A 19778-nucleotide genomic window follows, 5' to 3' on the forward strand; every position below is an offset into this window, starting at 1 on the left:
ACGATCCAATTATGAGCACTAAACCTCTTGAGTATTATATATTTAATCTTTAATTGTTAATACTTTTAAGTAATCCAAATCAATATAATATATAGGTAAGTTAACCCAAAAATTAATGGATTCTTATAGGTATAAAGGACAATGTGTCTAGAAGATATTATCTGTTTTTACATCAAAATAAGACGACTTGATATATAAAAAAACAAAATTACACTTTGAAACAAAATAACATTTTATTTATAAAACTCGTATGTTTATGTTGAACATCACATGATGAATTTAGATAGATAAATAAATTTATGTATAATTTCATAGACATCAGAATCCCTTTCTAGCAATTTCAATTCCGGAAATGAAAATAAATTTTGGAAGTCCTCGAATAAAATTTAGTATATCTATCAAAAAAATCCTTCTTGCAGTTTTTAAATTGAGTTGAGTTTTCTTCCTTTAAAATAATTTACGGGTGCCTTGGCAAACTGTTTTTTATTGCCGCATTTCTTTCCTTATGAGTTTGTTCAGATTTTTTATGATCTTCACGTGATTGTAATCCAGATCCAGAAGAAGTTGCGTTATTAGCATTTCGTTGCTGCGCTGAAGATGTATAAGGCGATGCAATTGAAGAATTACGGGTAATATCGCTACTATTGTAAACACTACCGACATTAGCTTGAGGAGTTGCACTGCTTGTTGGCATTTCTCTTATGAAGTCTGCTGTGACAACATTGCGCTTGCGATGGTTTGTACCCAAAGGTGGGAATGCTTCAATAAGTACCTTCTTCTTAGGTGGCTGCTTTTTCTGTATATTTAAGACTGGATTGGGAGTTGACCTTTTATTCAATTGTGGAAAATCGATTTCACTTTCAATATTAATAGGTTTATTAGTGATGCGTTTCGAAGTGCTCGGCTCAGGACCGGTATCATTATTACGATTGTGGTTACGTCTGCCGCCTTGGGGTGTTGACACAAATAAATTTTCTAATACTACTTTTTGAGCCTCGATTGAAGCACTTACAACCTCTTCACCATGCTTTAAACTTTTGTGAATCTTAAAATCGATCTCACTCTGGAAGGCATTGACAAACTCACAATTGACGCAGTCACCTATTTCACATAGAAAATGCTGTGTACGGAAATGTTTTGCCAATTCAGTATAATTAGCATAAAATTTTTTCTCTTCGCAGAAATGACAATAAAAATGCTTTTGCTTCATGTGCTGATATATCTCATCTTTATCAAGAAAATTCCGACGACAAAACTTACACATTGGATGACCACGTTGTGACGCATCATTTGTATCGCCACTCTTGATATGTTCTTTCAGCTCAGAATTTGTATAGAATCTGCGTTCGAATGAGAATAATTTTAAGCTTTCCGTACAGATTTCACAAAAGTGAAGATTATGTATTCTATTCATATGAACCTCTAAGCATAAAAAATAACTGAATGCACCACATTTACATATTGGACAGCGATGTTCCAATAGACGAAAATATTCTTTTCTAACAGCAGGATCAACAAACTTTATGCAATATTCGCTGTCATAACTTGTACTTGGACCACGGTCGGCTTCGAGTTGTTGAAAGGGTAGCTTGGATTTAGTAAAAATTACTTTGAGTAAATCACATCTACACACAGGACATGTCCTTTCCTTGCATACAACGCGCAGGCGGGTTGAGCACTCGAAACATATTGGATGATCACAAGAACCAATCGCAAAAATTGTGATTTTCTTACAGCAAACACAGCATACATCAACACACAGCTCCGTATTGGATTTTTGCTTCCCATCGATGTCATGACCTTCAGTATTATCCCAACCTTCTGGAATGAGACTTACTCCCTCACTTTTAACACTCATTTTAACAGTTGGACTCATTATAAAGATAAGCTTAAATATTTTCTTTTATTTAACTTTTGCAAAAAAATATTATTTAATACGAGATTTATAAATTTTTACTTCACTCTTTCTTTTTTTCTTTACGTTACTATTATTACAGGAAGACAAACTTTACACAACTTGTCATTCAATGAAAAAGTATTGCCATATAAAAAAAAAGTAAATTGAAAAATCAAAATGAAATATAAATAACAGATGACTAAATTGCTTTTTTTAAATAAATTTAATTAATTATTTTTTTATATATATGCATGAAAGTTCATATGATGGTTCGAGAAATGTTCCAACATTTTGTGACTTGAGTCAGTTCTTATATTATTAACAGAGGACTAAGCTCAAATAACATTATATATATAATATTATGCTCATATATGAATCTGTTATTATAAATATGATTACAAAGTTTGCATACTTGATGTACACACACGTAGCATCCTTTATGTCATTAGTATGTCATCGTCTATGTTATCATTAGTTCTTGTTATTTATTACTCATATTATTATTATTTGTTGAAGACTTTAGGAGAAAAAAGTTAAAGTATATTATTATATTAAAATATAATTGAATATTCTAAAAATCAAACCTTTAATTCAGTACTATAACTTAAATCTTACTTGAATTCATACAAAACTTAATCAGCTATCTAAAATCCAAAAGCAAAAATATAGATTCACACGGTAATTAGTATTATTTATAACTACTTTCACAAAATATTTACTTCGCACATATGTTATATTCATATCCTCGGGGAGGTCAATTATTGCTAAGTCTGATGAAGTGATAAACAATAATCCAGTCAAGGCGTAAAGAGGGATCTTGAAAATACCTCGAGTTAAGAAAGTGTGAAAGTGCTCAAATACTTGACACAAATAATATAAGCATATGATAAATAACAGTTCTGTTTCATTTCGTATGAAAATTTCATTCATTCCTCAAAAGTATTCACAATAGCATAAGTTTGTACAGTACTATACTGTACTATGGTGAACTATCCAATCTAAAATCAACTTGAGATTTTATAGAAATTACTATTCAATTCAATATTTCGTTTGTAGGTAAAATCACTTTGACTCTACTTCAGACTCGTTTTGGTTTTCTTAGATCCTTTCCAGATAAAATTACTTCCACTTTTCACTTACAATTTTATCTATTGCAGCGATTTTTGATTCTTTAGCTGGGCTATGGAGTCTTTTACTTTAAATGCCTTTACTATATTTGTGTATTTGCTGTATATGAACCAACTACCGTAAAAACTCTGTTATGTGGACATTCTTATAAATGGACATCTTTTTCAAATGTGTAATATTACTAGTCCTCATTTTTCATTTTTCCTTAGTCTTTATTGTCCGGTTTTCTTTCGCTGTCGGAATAATAATTGGAAAATAATTACGCGAAAAATAAATTGTTCCAGATAATTACTTTGTTAATTTGTTCAATATATTTAACAATTTATCTTAATTAAAATAAAATTGTAAAGCAACATTTTTCTAAATAAATGTAACTGAAATAGATTTTAAGACCATACCAATTATTTTAAAAGTTATTAATTTGGTATTTAATTTAAAATATTTTATGTGATATGCGAAAAAAAGACAATTGTCAGTAGCAGGTCTCTGAAGTCGCTAAACACATTCACCACAGTCTACCACTGGCCTAAATGATTTCGCTTGATAACAGAAAATTTATTAACACATTTGCAACCGTTTTAAATGGAAGAGAAAAAAAATTTATTTACACAAATTTGTTTAAACATATTTTTTCTGTTAACAAATAATACAAATTTTTAAGCAAAATTTTGAACATTTCCGACCACCGCCAAAAATACGCTCAACATCAATCAATCAAAATGCCTAAAACAAATCACTCCACTCCCAGTCAGTGCTGTCGCATTACAAAGTCACGACTTGCATGTGCGACAAACTCCGCTGTGTGACTCGAGCCAATGAACCACACAAATCCTCATCCACATCCACATCCACGTCCACATCCATATCCAAAGCCGAAACCGAAACTGAAACCGATACCACAGCCAAATTGAGTTGAATTGAATTGAATGAATTGAAACGAATTGCAGCGGCGGCAAAACGTTTTCTTCAACGTTTTCAAGTGATACTCGTATGCAAAAAACAACAGACGGAGCTTATAGGTGCATACTAGCATACAAGCATACATATGTTAGATACTTACATATGTTCATTTGTTTGAATTTGTTTAGATTTGTTTTCCGCGCAATGCGAAGTGGTCACTCATTCAACTGTCATTGACACGAGATGAGGAAAGACACCTGTGTCGATTTTTCAATCGGTTGCCGCACGGCAACGCCACTATCATTACTACCGCTTAGCATCACAGTAGCGTTTCAAATGCAATAACAGCATCACTAACAAGTCCACCGACTCGACTGCCGCCCTCTCACCACTTCAAATAGAAGAAATAGCAAATTATCAGAGGTGCCGCATGAATTTGACTAAATACGAGTATATAAAAATCTAAATGACAGACTAACTGACTCAACTTACTAACTTCGCTCTTGGTGACTAAGTGACTCAATGGCTCAATGGCTAATTCATTCGATGTCTGAATGGCTAAAAGCCTGCCTGACTAACTGGCTAACTGGCTAAGTGTCTACATGACTACGTGGTTAAGTGGCAGTACCTGACAAGCAGACAGATTGCGTCTCATAGATCGCGCATTAGTTAGTTGGCGCATGAGTGACTGATACCGAAAACGTGGCAATGGAACTACTACGCCAATTTTTGGCCACGTAGCAAATTTCGAATGCGAATGCGAATGCGAACGCGAATGAGAATTCGTATTGAAGTTATTTTATTGCAAGGTTGGCAGTTCGAGTGAGCACCCGTAAACGTAATTTAAGACTCACGTTATGCCATTTTTAGAACTTGCAAATCTGCAATGAAACTATTAGAATTACTATAAAAAATGTCATTGGGTACCCTTTTTTGCGCTGGTCCATTGCTGTGATTTAACGGTTTATGTTGTCAAATTAATGACATTCATTTGCAACACAATAAAAACGGTAGTTTTATTGGCAAATAATTGTTGCAGTTATTTATGCAATTATTGATCAAAGCGCTAAGAATTGCTGGTAAATAACTCTGAAACCATAACAGAATCGCTATTAATAATTAAAAATCAAAAAAAAAAAATATCTACATAAAAAATAAAATTGAAAATGAATGTAAAATTATGTTGAGTTCAAAGGTTTGGCATGTGACCATTAAAGTTATTAAATAATAAATAAATTTTTTTTCAATTTTTTTCGATTTTAATAATAATCATTTAATAATAGTTGACGATAAGAGGAAACATTAGTCTTGGCATTAATAGAAGGTTCAACACCCTTTGCTCATATAGTTATATATTGATTATTCATTTAATCATTTACAGAGATAATTTACAATTGCATAGTATTGAAATTTAACAATTAAAAATTTAATATAATTAATTAATTAAGTTATATTTTACAACTAGTTTATGATTTTATTCTAATACAACACAGCCAGCGAATTTATTAATGAACTTTCAACGCAAATTAACAAATTTGGGACAGTCGAATAATGAACACTGACTCTGAGCTTCAAATTTAGCAGGGTAAGATACTTGCAGTCTCATAAAATTTTTTATGAATAATTAAATGTATGCAATCCGAAAAGACCACTGATGTTGAATATTTGACAATACTCGAAACAGTTTTTTGATCAGCCAAAAATTCAATTTATTAAAAAAAAAAATTAATTTTTTGTTGCAATTCACTACTGTTCGAAGCCTCTCCATTAAACAAAATTGTTTGAAATAAGAAAAATAGTAACTATCCACAGTCAATATCTAAATCTAAACCGATCGACATCACTTTTATCATCTATATTCTTTTCTATAGCAAATAATTATATTTAATTAAAAATTTTAACTTAAATGTTGTAAATAAAAATTAAAAATGAAGCAGTGCTTCTAAGAAAAACACGTTCCTTAATCGTCGATTTATATAAGAACTATGTATTAGGGTAGTTCGAAAATATCTTATTTATTTTTTAAACGTGCTATGATCAGAAATTTTTTTAAATTATAACTAAAAATATTTTTTACTACTACACTAAAATGTTGTTTGCTCAATAATGTATTCTAGAAAGTCAGAGTCTATGGTTATAAATAATAAATACAAAATAATTAATAAATAAAATAATAAAAAAAAACAAACATAAAATCAGTTGTTATAGGTGGTTGGCATCAAAACCCACTCACCCACAATCTAAACTTGAATCCAGTAAAACCACACTTATTAAAAATGAATAATTAAGGAACTAAGGAACTATTATTATTAAAGAATCCAAAGGATTCTTTAACAAAAAGTAAAGTTACAAGGTTTAGTATCTTCTAAACCTAAATTTATCTAAATGCATTTTAGCGCATATATCTAATGCGCGAGAACCGTAGAGAAGAGACAAATAAAATGATAAATGAAGACGATTGATCCAGTCAATGGGTTCTGGTAATTGTCTGAATCACATGGGGGTTAAAAATTGAACTGGGAGCTTGTATTTTTTTTTTTTTACTCAAAACTTAAACTAAATCCACCTCTTTTAAGCAGAATTAAATAAGCCTCTAGAAGCCTCTAAGCTTCTAGAGCCTTGATGAAACATGGTCCAAATAATATTGTAATTATGGTTTCTTCAGTGATAATAGAAAAATTTTTAAAATACTTAAATATAAACATATTTAATATATATTTTTGTAAATTATTTACTTTTGTCTTTTATATAAATTTTTTTTTTTTTGCAATGATATCACTTGGCGTTCGTGTTAAATTGCGTGAGCGTTTCAAGTTTAATTCGCATGCGGCACAAACATGCGTTTTAGATATGAGCATTAAGATTATTTCTAACTGGATTTGATACCTCAATAAATATTAGCAGTAGTCAGAGCGTCTGCTATCAAGTTAACTCTGGACTTTAAGTGGGCATACGTTTGGATACAGCAATTAAAAACGCTTTTCCACCACTTGATCTTGCGCTGATATGAGAACAGGCGTGCAAATGCAATAGCGATCGCGTCACTACGTTTTGCTTGCTATTCAGTTAATTTTTAATTTAAAATTAAATAATTAAAATATTTTTAATAGTACCGTATTATGGATATATTTTTCTTTTTTTTTTTTTATTCAAATTAACATTGATTGCTAATTTATAAAGGAACAAACAGTTGATGACATTTAGTGCTTCTTAAATATTAAATAAAAAAATTAAAAGGATTCTCGATCAGTGAACTTTTTTGATAAAAAAAGTATATAAAGAAGTTTTATCAGCTTTATTTTTTTCAAATGGAAACGATTTTTCTCTTATCTGCTTTAATAGCTAGATGAAAAACAATTTAAAAGGATTTCCTAACACAAAAAATAAACAAAATTTAGTGAACCTGTAAATACATAGACTTCTGAGCCAGCTTCAATATATATATATAAACAACATCTACTGGAAATGTTCAATAAAGATATTGAAAAACTTAAAACCAATTAGAGGGAGTGGTTGGTTATGGCTTTTCAGACAGTGATGTTTACGAGTAAGATCTCTGTCAAAGAGTAACTCAGGAGAGCATAAAAATATGTTGGCATTATAATATAAATATATCTTCTTCTTATTTGGCACTACAGTCCAATGTGAACCTTGGCCTCCCTCACGATCTGCCACTATCTGTTTCGATCTTCTACTATTCTCTTCCAGTTCAGTACTTCAATCTTTCTTGCATCACTATACACGTTCTCATCCCATCTTGTTCTTGGGAGTAAGTTGATCGATGCACTCTTGTCTTGAAAACTTTCGTATGAAAACATCATATTGTTAGATTACACCTGATAACAATCGGTGTTGCTAAGGCTCAAAATATAAATAGTAACCCTAGTATTAAAACTTTAATTTTATCAATCCTTTTTTAAGTATATATATCATATATACTGACGAACTCACGTTAAAAAGTGTTGAGTATTTTGTGAACCCGAAGCAAAGCAAGCGAACACGCCCCACGCATTACTACCAATAAAAACCTATTAGACCCGAAATAGCGTTCTTATATCTTTAATAACTTTATCCAACTCAAATCTAATAAAAGACTTTGTAAGAGTATTCACTCTCACTCTCTATTTTTCAAATAGCCTCACTATTATTCTCTCTTCCACTTGAGCTGTTACAGCTGTATAGTCAGAAGAAACAATAATTTTACTTGACAATATATTTTGTTTTTAATTAAAATCTTGTCGTATATAAATATTAAATCAAAGCAAATAACTCACTTAAATGGTTTTAATGTCGTCTTTGTTCAATTTTAAATAATGAAAAACAAAATTCATGCTCTTTTAAAAAACTTTTAAACGTTTAAATAAATATTTCATGATTTATAACCAAATTAAGCTCCAACAGCAGGTGCTGTGTGACTCAATCCGTTCGATTGAATTCCATATGAATTCCATTTTTAACTTATGACAAAATCATCTGAATTATTTTCTTTCTCTGACTGGCTTCGAATTGGATTAATTTCATGAATATCGAACAGTGTACCAGACAGTCTCGAACACTTAAGTTTGGATTTCCTTATAATTAATAAAAAGCACAGTTGAACCGAACACTTGTTCACGTCAGGTTGACAATGTAACTGCAAAATGAAGTTTCTTTAACCTCATAAAACACATATTACAACTTCATGGAATACTTTTAGTGGCAAGAATCGTAAAACATTTGGCACACTCAAGTGCCGCGATTAAGAGCCCTTTTATACTTTTATTTGGGCAGCGCGATTAAAATGAAAATAAATTGAAAATAAAAGAAATTATTCAAAATTGTAGCCACCAACTGGGACGCATGCCTATACGTACGAGTATATTTGATTTCTCTTTTGTAGGTGAGCTGGCCCACCAATTGTGCCAAACTGTACTCAAATTAAGTGAAAAATTAAGCAGCACCACCTGAGCTCAAGTGATACGTTCCGATCGACATTTAACGTTACTCATCACAGGTGGTATTGCGGTATCGATGGATACCGAGACTTTGTTACATTCGATTGTGCCCCACAATATTACACCACACCAAAGAATCGCACCAAAGAAGTACGTATGTGATTTCGCTCTTTTGGGTTAAAATAATAAATGAAATTCTTTTCACCGAACGTAAGAAACATAAACAAAATTTCAAATTAACTAAATTTCAAAAGTAGCACCGGAAATTAAATGAATTTGCAGAAATTTTTTTGTTTCCGAGAGATAATCATAAAAGTCTGATAGAACGAAAAAGTTTGATAGATAAAAATTCAACAGCGATATTGTAAAAATTCGTAAATGTTTTCATATATAACGGTATTATTTTATTTAGTCCGTATGGTTCCAAATTTATTGACTTGTATAAATGCAGTGATACCGGATCTCTAGCTACATATAGAATTTCTGGTAAAAACATTCAAAGCGATTTTGATAATCTACTCACGTTAGTTGGAGAAAGACAACATTGACGATTTATTACTTTTCTTGCAAAAAAGTTTTTTTTAGATAGACTATAAATCTGTTTTTCCCAAAGAAAAAGATGTGTAATTAAATGTCAACTTTATTTTTATTTGTACTTTACACAAGCTATTCCAGATCCCATGAGATTGTGGTGGCACCAAACACAATCTCGCAACACAAGGTTATTATATTAAATTTTTCATTCTATTCTATTCCAAATAGTCAAAAACTTCTAGTTGACCTGGATGGTACCGAAATGATTTCCTTTTGTAGACGCTTACAGTTTGGAGATAACCAGTATCAACATGAAGCCAAATCAAGAGAATAATTTGAATAATTTGAATAATTAGCAGGAGTGATATCTTAATCAAGAATTCAAAAACCATTAAGAGACTATGAACAATGAAGTGGGTATTATTCTAGTGCGACCAAATCTAAGTAACTGGTTGTTGATTCCATTCTCATTTAAATTCGTTAAAATTTGAACCGCGATCATTAAAGAACTCTCAGATAATAGTCTGTTTACTCTGCCTTACGTTTAGCACATATTCACTGCAAAATCTGTAAATATTATACGTATCTTACAATCGATTTTTGGGATCTTCTGTTGATTTCCATGACATGATTTCTGTTGAAATCCTATGTTTCAACATCAATTATAATGACTGCCATAAATGTATTTTTTTTGGAATAACTTCATGATATATTAAGCTGTCCAAACTTTTTGATCAGTCATCAAAGTGTTTTGCAAACACTCCTTTTGCTGTAACCTTCCACCAAACGATTATTATTTGATGGGATATGCTTTTCGGTAACACCAGTTAACACTTCAATGATTCTTAGAGTATAGTCACTTAGAAGAATTTTTCTGGATTTATCAATTTTAATGGCGATATTTGATTATTGTGTTCAGGGTGCTCATGACCATACAAACCTTCGATATCTGCCGATTATTTGTTAGCTTATCATAAAATTTTTTTCGACATTTTTACCCTATTTAAAGGAGAATTTAATGTACACTCTTTGTTCCATATTGTTTTTTTTTTAATTGGCGTCGTAAAAGTAACTGTATATAAAATGTCAAGTCTCACCGACATATATATACTCACTGTCAAGTTCCAAGCGAAATCGCTAAGAATTTCAAAGTAAATAAATAATGTGTGCATCATTCTTCTGCCCTTGTAGAAGAAGTGGTAAGAATTCACTCAGTCGCATTGAGTTTGAGAGATTGATGGAGTTTGAGGGGGTTTGAGGGATTCCCTATATGTATAACCACGCCGTACATATATTATACACTGTATATTAAGATTGATTTCTCTATAAAAATTGCAAATGATTTTTTTTGAAGCTGAGTCTACAAAAGATCGTAATCAATACTGTTAACATCTATCCTCCATTTTGGAATTAGCTTTGAAAATTAAACACTTCCTTTATATAGATAAAGTTCTATTTTGTAATCCTTTATAAGTTACTTTTACTCTTTCGAAAGCCGAAAGGGTCCAGGTTGCATATACGTTTTCGTCCACTGTTAGTCCCTCTAAAATCGATTGTGGTCATTCAAATTTTCTGCACAAGATTAAACTTGCTCCAGTTAAAGGTTTTCAGCTATTTGTACTATTATAGGTTTTGTTATTTGTAATGTCTTTGCCACCAATTTCAACTCAATCACCTCATTTTGTGCATATAGATACAGATACGCACACGCTATTCATATGCTTCCACTGAACGCATGTGCATTTTCCGCATTAGATTAATACCTGAAGCCATTAAGTACATTGGAACTGAAGTTATACAAAATGAGACATATATATATATATATATTTATATATGGGTTATGTTCCACGAATGTGCTTTGCAGGCTGCGAGAAAAAAATCTTGTTATTTTTCTCTGGTTTTGGAGTTACGTGCTTGTAAATTCAAATTGCGTTTCGGGCGGAATTCAATCGACTGCGTTCGTTCAATGCACATTTGTAAGGGTGTTTGGCAGGCAATTCGTGCATAAATTAATAAAAAAAGAAAATCTTTAAAAAAATATTTAAAATATAAAATAATATGGGACCGCACACAAAGTTCGACATGCTTTATTAATTCAATTTGTGCTTAAATTAACGCTCAAGTGCTTAGTATTGCGTTACTTATTTCGTTTTAATAAACCTCAAAGTTTGATTGAAAATTTACACGATATACTTGTACCTGAAAAATAATCGCAAACCTAAATACCATATAGTCGATTTTGGAAAAGAAAGGATACTTACGCTTACGCATAAATCTATTTGAATAAGAATAGAGAAAGGTTGCCAGATAAATGCCATTAATTTTGTCATGGGAAAATATCCCGAACTGGATGAAGACAGCATTTTCACAATGAAATATATTCATAATTTCATACTTTCTTTAATGAAGTATATGAACCTAACTCAATCGACCACGGTGCATAGTCCCAAATCACAAATAGGCATTTATCAATAGAGAACACTGCAAAGTTTACTGCAGTTCTTTCTGCTCATTAGTGTATAGAAACCCGCGCAGAGCAACTGGGCATTTCTCATAATCCTCACTGCAGAAATCTGCAGGAAAATGTAACCATAGAATAATTTCTCTGTGAATGCCCAGTTTTGGCGTTCAGAAGAAATAGGGTTTTAGGAGGATACTTTTTTAACAGTTTATCAGACCGTTCATCGGTGAAGACTACAGACCTATTAAATTATCAAAATTTGACGAGATATGGTATCAAAACTGTTAAAAATCGCTAATTGATGTTCATAAAAGTTACCTCATGGCCTGCCACTGCAATTAACCAACCAACCATAGGCATTAATATGATTATTATAATGATTTTAATAAAGTTTTTAATTTTTCTTTAATTTGTTTTCTGATCAAGTGTCGTAAACTATCACTGTGAAGTCTTATACCACCTTTATAATTGTTTCAGTCATTCTTCTCAGATAATGTAGTACTTTTTAACAATTATGAGACTTAATGGCTTTTGGTTGATGACTTGATTCAATAAAAAATGTTAAAATATTATTTATTAAATGTTAATTATTATATATTAAAATATACATATACATATTGTATATGTATGATACATAGACCATATATATTGGAGATATATCCTGTACAATACTTATCGGTTTTTCAATATTAATATTGTTATGCTTTTTTTTTTTTAATAATAAATGCCGAATATTATGTTCACATTGAAAATATAATAATAATTATCAGCTATTTCATATTATTTGTCTTATAAATACAACGTTATTCTCAACATATTATTGAAGTTGATTTCAATACTTGGTTTGGTGGTTATAATACTTAATTGTAGTTTCAGTTGATTGGATAAAATTGGATTTAATGATTCAAATTAAATTTAATTAATGAGAACGTCTACAAAGGCATTAAAAAAAAAACCCGTGCGACATTAGTATGACTTTCTCAGTATTACCTTCCTAGATTAGGTTCTATACATAAGAGAGATTACCTAAATCATGGAATAAATAATGCCTCTACAAAGAGAAAATTATTGAAACTTAACAATTAAAAAGTAAAAAAATATGATTATTCAATTCAATTATTTTAAAATGTGCGACCATACATGTCAAGTACGGCTTTGGTTCAGTTGGTTAAGGTGCGCTGATTCTGAGCTTCAAGTTTGGCAGCCCAGAGCTCGATTCCTGGTACTTGCAGTCTTAAAAAAAAAAATACTTTTTAGGAATTATTAAATACAAGAACTATTTGCGAGACCACTGATGATGGATATTTGAAAATACTTGAAACAGCTATATGGTCAGCCAAAAGTTCAATTAATTTAAATAATATAAAATAAATTTTTGTTGTTGTAGTTCATTACTGTTCGGAAAACTTCTTTATTAAAAATTTCCTTAAATAACTGACATGGGTTGTTAACCTTTAAACCAATCCTCTCTTCTTATAAACAGCTGTCTTGCGTGAAGGAAGGAAGGATGAATTAAAACCTCATTGAGTCGCAAACAATTTCTAATGTGACTTTTTTTAGTCATGTATTATAGTATTTATAAAAATTTATTGCAATATTTTGTAGTCATAAGTATTTGTTTTCTACATACTATACTATATATATTTATTTATAATTTTCAAAACAAATATATTTGAAATGATTTTCTTTAACAATTAAATCCTTTTCTCGTGCCATTTCGAATATAAAACGCTTTATCAAAATCACTGTAATAATATTCCACTTGCATTTCATAGTTGGCTACATATCTACATAACATTAGAGTGATTCATTAGCTCAGTCAATCTTAGCTTGTATGACCATTGATCTTTCGTGCAACAGGCTCCACGCTCCACGCTCCATGGTCCACACTCACAGCATGTTTCCACTATTTGGCATTTCCTCAGCACAGTTTGCATGTTAACATTTTATTAGTCATAATTTTACATATAATCGACAGTTTTGACAACTTTTCGGGGTGGCACGTTAAAGATTTTTACTTCACAATGTTTTACAATATATATATATATATATATTATACATATAAATATATTATATTTTTATTCCATATATTTTTTATCTATTTATAAAAATATTTTTATGTTTAATTTTAGCCTTTTTAACTTTTTATTTATTTATTTAATTCCAATTTATTCCACTCACATTTATATATTTAAATATATTAAATAAAATATATTTATAATAAGAAATTATTGCAATAAAAATTTATTAAATTAATTGCTTATTGATCGAATATAAAATCTTTCTTTAAGGACAGTAAACCACAGAGCGTTCATGAACTGAGTCCAAAGAACAAATGTTCTTATGAAAAAGAACTTTTCTTAATGTAAAAGAACTTCACAGACTTTTTAGTTACTATACTATACTATAGTATACAAAGAAACAAAATTGGAACATGCTATACTTATCACATGTATACTTATCAGTTTGAAGTTCTGAGCTTATTTTAGCGGATCTCCTAAAATTCACATTTCTTTATCCTAGCTTTAGTTTGTGATTTTCTGAGCGCTTCTCACTGATTGATTAATCTTTTTGCCAATCCAAGACTTGTGTTCCATTAGCTTTTTTGTAGCATTGGTGCTTTTTACTAATTAGAATAAATTTTAAATAAGTAATCTTCTTGGCATTGCCATAAGAAAAAAGTCCTGAAAAATATTTCCTTTAATTTTTCAATTTCTTCTTAAAAAAATCTTTAAATAAATAAAGTAAAATAAAATAAAAACAAAATTTTTTAAAAGAATAATATTATTTTGTAGACTATAAAATAAAGTTAAAAACCACTGCTTACCACTGTTAAAAATCTATTTACTAATATTAAAACACGATTATGTCAAACCATAAATATTGTCTATTATATTTTCAGCGTTATGAATGCCTAGAGCTTTTATTAATTCCTAAGTTATCTCATCAATCGATAGCATCTCTTTCTACAATCCTATCTTGACATCTAACATTATAATGAATAACTGACTTAACTGATTCTGACATTATCATTTCTTTATCAGTTAATACAAAAGCAGCTGAATTAGTTCCGTTCCGATCGACTTGTGGGATTGCACATTATTCCTTTGAATGTGAACTCCTTTGTTCAATTTTCCTTGACTTGGACTAAGTTTTTCTTAACGATTTTATTTCCCATTTATTTTTAATAGCGGTATGTTATATACGTTGTTATCGAATTTAGCGTTTTTAAAGTAATCTATGAATAATATATTAGACATATCCCAACATAGACAATTTGGTCTGAGGATGTAGTCACGAAGTCCTTTTTCATTCATGAATTAATTTTTATTAACTTTAGCAAAATATTTATTTTTGCTAATTAAAAATAAAAATAAGACCAGAACCAGTCTTATACATTTAAGAGATAAACGGTTCTCTAAATAAACCTTCGAAAACATGGCAAAATAATGTTAAAAATGACATAATCATACGATGCAAAATGTAGCCGGTGAGATAAACCAGGAGGTTGCGACCTAAAGATACTGCACAAGGAAAGCCAACTAGATATAGAATAAGAAGAAGAAGATAAAGATTATTTAACATATAACTAATATTCATAGGGCATAATTCAAGAAAAACTTATCAAGCTGTTTATTTTCTTTAGGGATAGTTTTTCGTCCTTAAAAGGGTATTTTAATCAAATTATTTATTAAATTTGATTTTAACGTCAATATGACAGAAGTGACTTTTTTTACTTTAACAGAAACTGTGGACAGAAACTATTTAATAGAAAAGTTTCGAACAGTAGTGAACTACAACAACAAAAATTCATTTTTATATTATTTTAATTAATTGTATTTTTGGCTGACCATGCAGCTGTTTCAAATATTGCGAAATACCAGTCATCAGTGGTCTTGGAACAATTTCTTGTATTTATTTATTCGTAAATAATTCTTTTGAGACTGCAAGTACCAGGGATTGAACTCGTGCCCTGCCAAATTTGAAGCTCAGAGTTAGAATTCATTCATTTTTGTTTTTGTAGCTCACTACTGTTCGGAACTTCTCAGCAAATTATTAGTTGTCAAATTTTTTTTTAAATATCAATAGTTGTTTAATAAGAGTCAACTATAAGTACTTTGTTAATCCGCACTTATTAAAATAAATAGGACGAATAAATATAGAAGGTAGTGAGAGTAAAATTCAAAAAGCAGGAATGAAACCAGCCCTAAAGAATCGCGTTAATAGTATAATTTACATTAATAAATAACTATAAAGCACTAGCACATTACTATTAAATTTTATTTAATTAGTTTTAATTTCAAATTTTAAAATAAATTTATTGAAATTAACAGTATTTTAAAAAAATTAAACTCACAATATCAACTTCAGTTGTTATGAATATTTTTCATTGACAAAAACACAAACCTTTTCAATCTTATTAAAATTTGATCTATTCACATATAGTAAATTTAAGATGAACAAAATTTATAATCCATTGCCATGGTTATACATTGACATGTACACATAATATTAATTAGATTCGATTTTTTAATGGACTTGTCAGTCATACTTCATGTCATTAATTATTATTAAATTTACTTGGCGCTACTTTTACATTATAAACCTCTGAAGCAAAACATTCAATCACATCGTACTCCATAAAGCGCTACCCTTAACAATAAATATATAGTATGTTTCCTTCAAAATATACTATATAGAGGTAACATTAGGGATAGCAACTCATAGAGTACAAAGGATTATTCGGAAGAAATTTTTCAAGAATGACTACGTAATATATTTGTTCGGATTGCTTTTCTTTTCATTTGATATTTAAATCTTTTAATTTAATTTTAATTTTTATAATTAAAAATAATTTGCTAATAATTTTTTTCTAAATAAATCTGTGAATATTATTTATAAATATTTTAAACAGCTAATTTAAATAGTGAAAACTACTATATTTCTTACAAAATTAAATAGTTTGATTTTTTACTAAAATTCATTAATATTAGTGATCTTTCGAATTTAAGATTTTAAAATTCAAAAGTGAATTAATTTCGAATTTACTACGAATTAGTTTTGAATTAATTTCAAGTTTGTTTCAAATTTAAAAAAAAATATTTTATTTGTAAATAAGATATTGTTCTTTAGATAAAGTACTTAAGTGCAAAAAACCAAATTTCCACCAATCAAAAAACTGCTTTATTTTTGTATTTTTGATTGTACAATCATTAATTAATAATAGGCTATGAATGCACCCCGACCTAAAGGTTCTATTGTGCGCCTAAAAGCCCATTTAAAAAAATTCTAAACTATTTATAAATCTCGTAATTGTTGTGGGCTTAATTTCACCAATTTGTTTTGGGACTAAGATACCGCTTCAAAGGTAGTCAAATCTATGTCTTGCCGCCGCTGAGCAATCGCATAGCATATGACAGACAGAATGACATGACAGAATCGGCAGGAATCACTTTCTACCTCAACTATATTCTTCATGTGGTAATTGAGTCTACAGTGTTCTGTAAGAAGTTCAGTGTAGATTTTAATATCGTTTTTGCTAAGGTTAAGGAGAGCGTCAACTTTGATGTGTAGAGAATCAATGAATCTTCTTGACTGCCGCATGCCTGTTTGGGGTCTCCAGTGTTTAAGTAGACTTCAATTCTTCCGTTTACCTATTAAGTTATTTGTGAAGCTACTTGTTAACCCGCAGAAGGGGTCAGGACTTATGCCCTTCATGTTCCGGTAACTTTATAAGAGTAATATAGTTTCTCGATGATTGGACAATAACACCAAAGTTGATGAGAAATAAAATTAATAATGAACTCTTTAATATGAAGAAATATTTTTAATCATTTAAAATGTTCATATATAACTGTTAAACCTTTTAGAATTAATTTCGAATAAATTCTAAATGCTATTCAATTAATTAAGCGACCTTCTTCAATGTAGGAGATAACAACAAATGTCACATTTAACCTGTTCCTCACCAGAAATTTAAGACTATTGTCACTTTTGGATTAAAAAATCTCAAATAAATTCCGTTTGACTTGGTTTTCATTCTCTGCCTGAGATACTAATAAACTTTAGCGATATTTTGACGTACAAAATGCGTGTCGAAATCTTTTGATGTGGGAAATGTCAAAGGTTCGACAAGTGTCCAAAACAACCGGCATCGCTGCCACTGCCACTCACACCAACGCAATCCAATGGCAAATAAAACGTTTAGAAATAAGTCTTTCGAAATCAACGAGTACATTAAGATACAGCACACATGATTATCTATCCACAACGGCCGTAAATGTATCCATGCCGCTTGCAGATATGGGAATATTGGACTCAACTTTGCAGTTGTGTTCGTTTCATTTGTGGGATTAAGTTGAAAGCGTTTTCTTAGTTTTAATTTTAATCCTTTTTTGACATAATTTTTTTCTTTTTTTTTTTTGTGTGTTTAGATTATTTATTTTTTTACCGTATTTAAAACTCGTTGATTTCTTCATTGTCATCAGTGTTTTATTGTTGATATTTTGTCATTAATTGGCGGCGACATGTGTAAAATGTTTTTATTGTTTTTTCTTTTTTCTAATCACATTTCATATATTATATACTTTTTTCTATTACTTTAGCCATTTTTATTGTTTTTGAGTTATATATGAGGAAGTGTCTGGGTTTGGGATTCGAGCGGCAATTCATCAAAAAGATACTTCTAGGAATTATAAAAATGAGGTTGGCTTGTGTGATAAACGTACCTGACGAAAGATGGAAAGTTTAGGTTCAATTTTTTGATTAATTGACACTTGATTGGAGAAGATTAAGTTAAACTGTAAATAAAGCATGTGCTCACACACATACACACACATTCACAAACTCAAATACTTTAACAATAAACTCTTTACTGCATATGAATTAATATTAAAAATTAAGAAACAATTTCATTGGACAGTAAAGCGTGATCTTGTCGCAATAACTCTAAAAATAATCTGGACAAATATCTTGAAAATAAATTTAAGCAGTTCTTGAAACTATATAAGAATATTTGTGAAGAAATTGTTATAATATAAAGTTCAAATACCCAGTTTTGCCAGACGTAATATAAAATTCAAATACCCCGTCTTTCCAGAAATTTTTCCAGACGATTCCAAAAAAAATCTTAACGCAGCGACATCTCTGAATGAATGCGTGTAAGTTTATGTTATACACGCTTTGTGCTTAATATCCTTATTAACTAAGTTAATACATTTAACATATTACCTTGAATTGACATTTTATGAACTGCCACTTTGTGCGCTTCAATCGACAAAATAATATAAAATAAAAAGAGAAAGTTAAATTAGATAAACTGTTCTAAATTGTGCTTACGTGGCTATAAAATGTGTATAGAAACAAGTACAGACTATCCCAGGCACCAGTGGTCATACTGATCGACCGAACCGACACAGTCATGACGACCGTAAAGCCGATAACCGAGCACCACTGCCAAAACCATTTTGAACATTTATAACCACAGAAACATTCTTGGATACGATACAGTTCATCGAATCTTGTTGAAGGGTTAAGGTAAATGTGATATATACGCATACTTCGTGCTTCATACTCTAACGAAATTTTAGTAGAGCTGCAAAGTTCAGCATTACAAATGTACATATATCGAAAATATCAACAAAAAAATAAACATCAAATATATAAACCACTTACCCTGAGGTTTCTAAAACAAGCCGAAAGCAAAATATCTGAGTACGTTATGAAAATCAGCTGAACTTCGAAAGAAGAAAGAGTAGCGAGAAAATTACATCCTCAGAAGAGCAAACTAAAGACAATACAAACCGTTTTTATTCCATTAAAACAGAATTGTTAACAATAAACTCCTAGAGGTCTATCAGTGAACCCAAAATTTTAACTGGAAGTTGTACAAGGACTGTAGGCCAGAATCCGACGAATTCCAGTG

The 19778-nt window shown here is 30.2% G+C and overlaps 1 protein-coding gene across 1 annotated transcript; it reads right to left on the reverse strand.

Moving 5' to 3' along the window:
• Positions 1–457: 457 nt before the first annotated feature.
• On the reverse strand, positions 458–1876 carry LOC119688236. The gene is made up of 2 exons (XM_038102916.1): positions 1261–1876; positions 458–1101 (listed from the first exon to the last, which is right to left on the reverse strand). The coding sequence occupies exons 1-2, from the start codon at positions 1874–1876 to the stop codon at positions 458–460; spliced, it is 1260 nt and encodes a 419-aa protein (XP_037958844.1).
• Positions 1877–19778: the final 17902 nt, after the last annotated feature.

Source organism: Teleopsis dalmanni, chromosome X (genome assembly GCF_002237135.1).
Source record: "Teleopsis dalmanni isolate 2A chromosome X, ASM223713v2, whole genome shotgun sequence".
NCBI classification, from domain to species: Eukaryota; Metazoa; Arthropoda; class Insecta; order Diptera; family Diopsidae; genus Teleopsis; species Teleopsis dalmanni.

Excerpts from the sequence above, each read along its gene's own strand:
- LOC119688236 (XM_038102916.1), bottom strand. The coding sequence starts at position 1,876 with ATGAGTCCAACTGTTAAAATGAGTGTTAAAAGTGAGGGAGTAAGTCTC. Across the intron at positions 1,102-1,260 it reads ACAACGTGGTCATCCAATGT|GTGACTGCGTCAATTGTGAG; the intron begins GTAAGTTTTGTC and ends TATGTGAAATAG.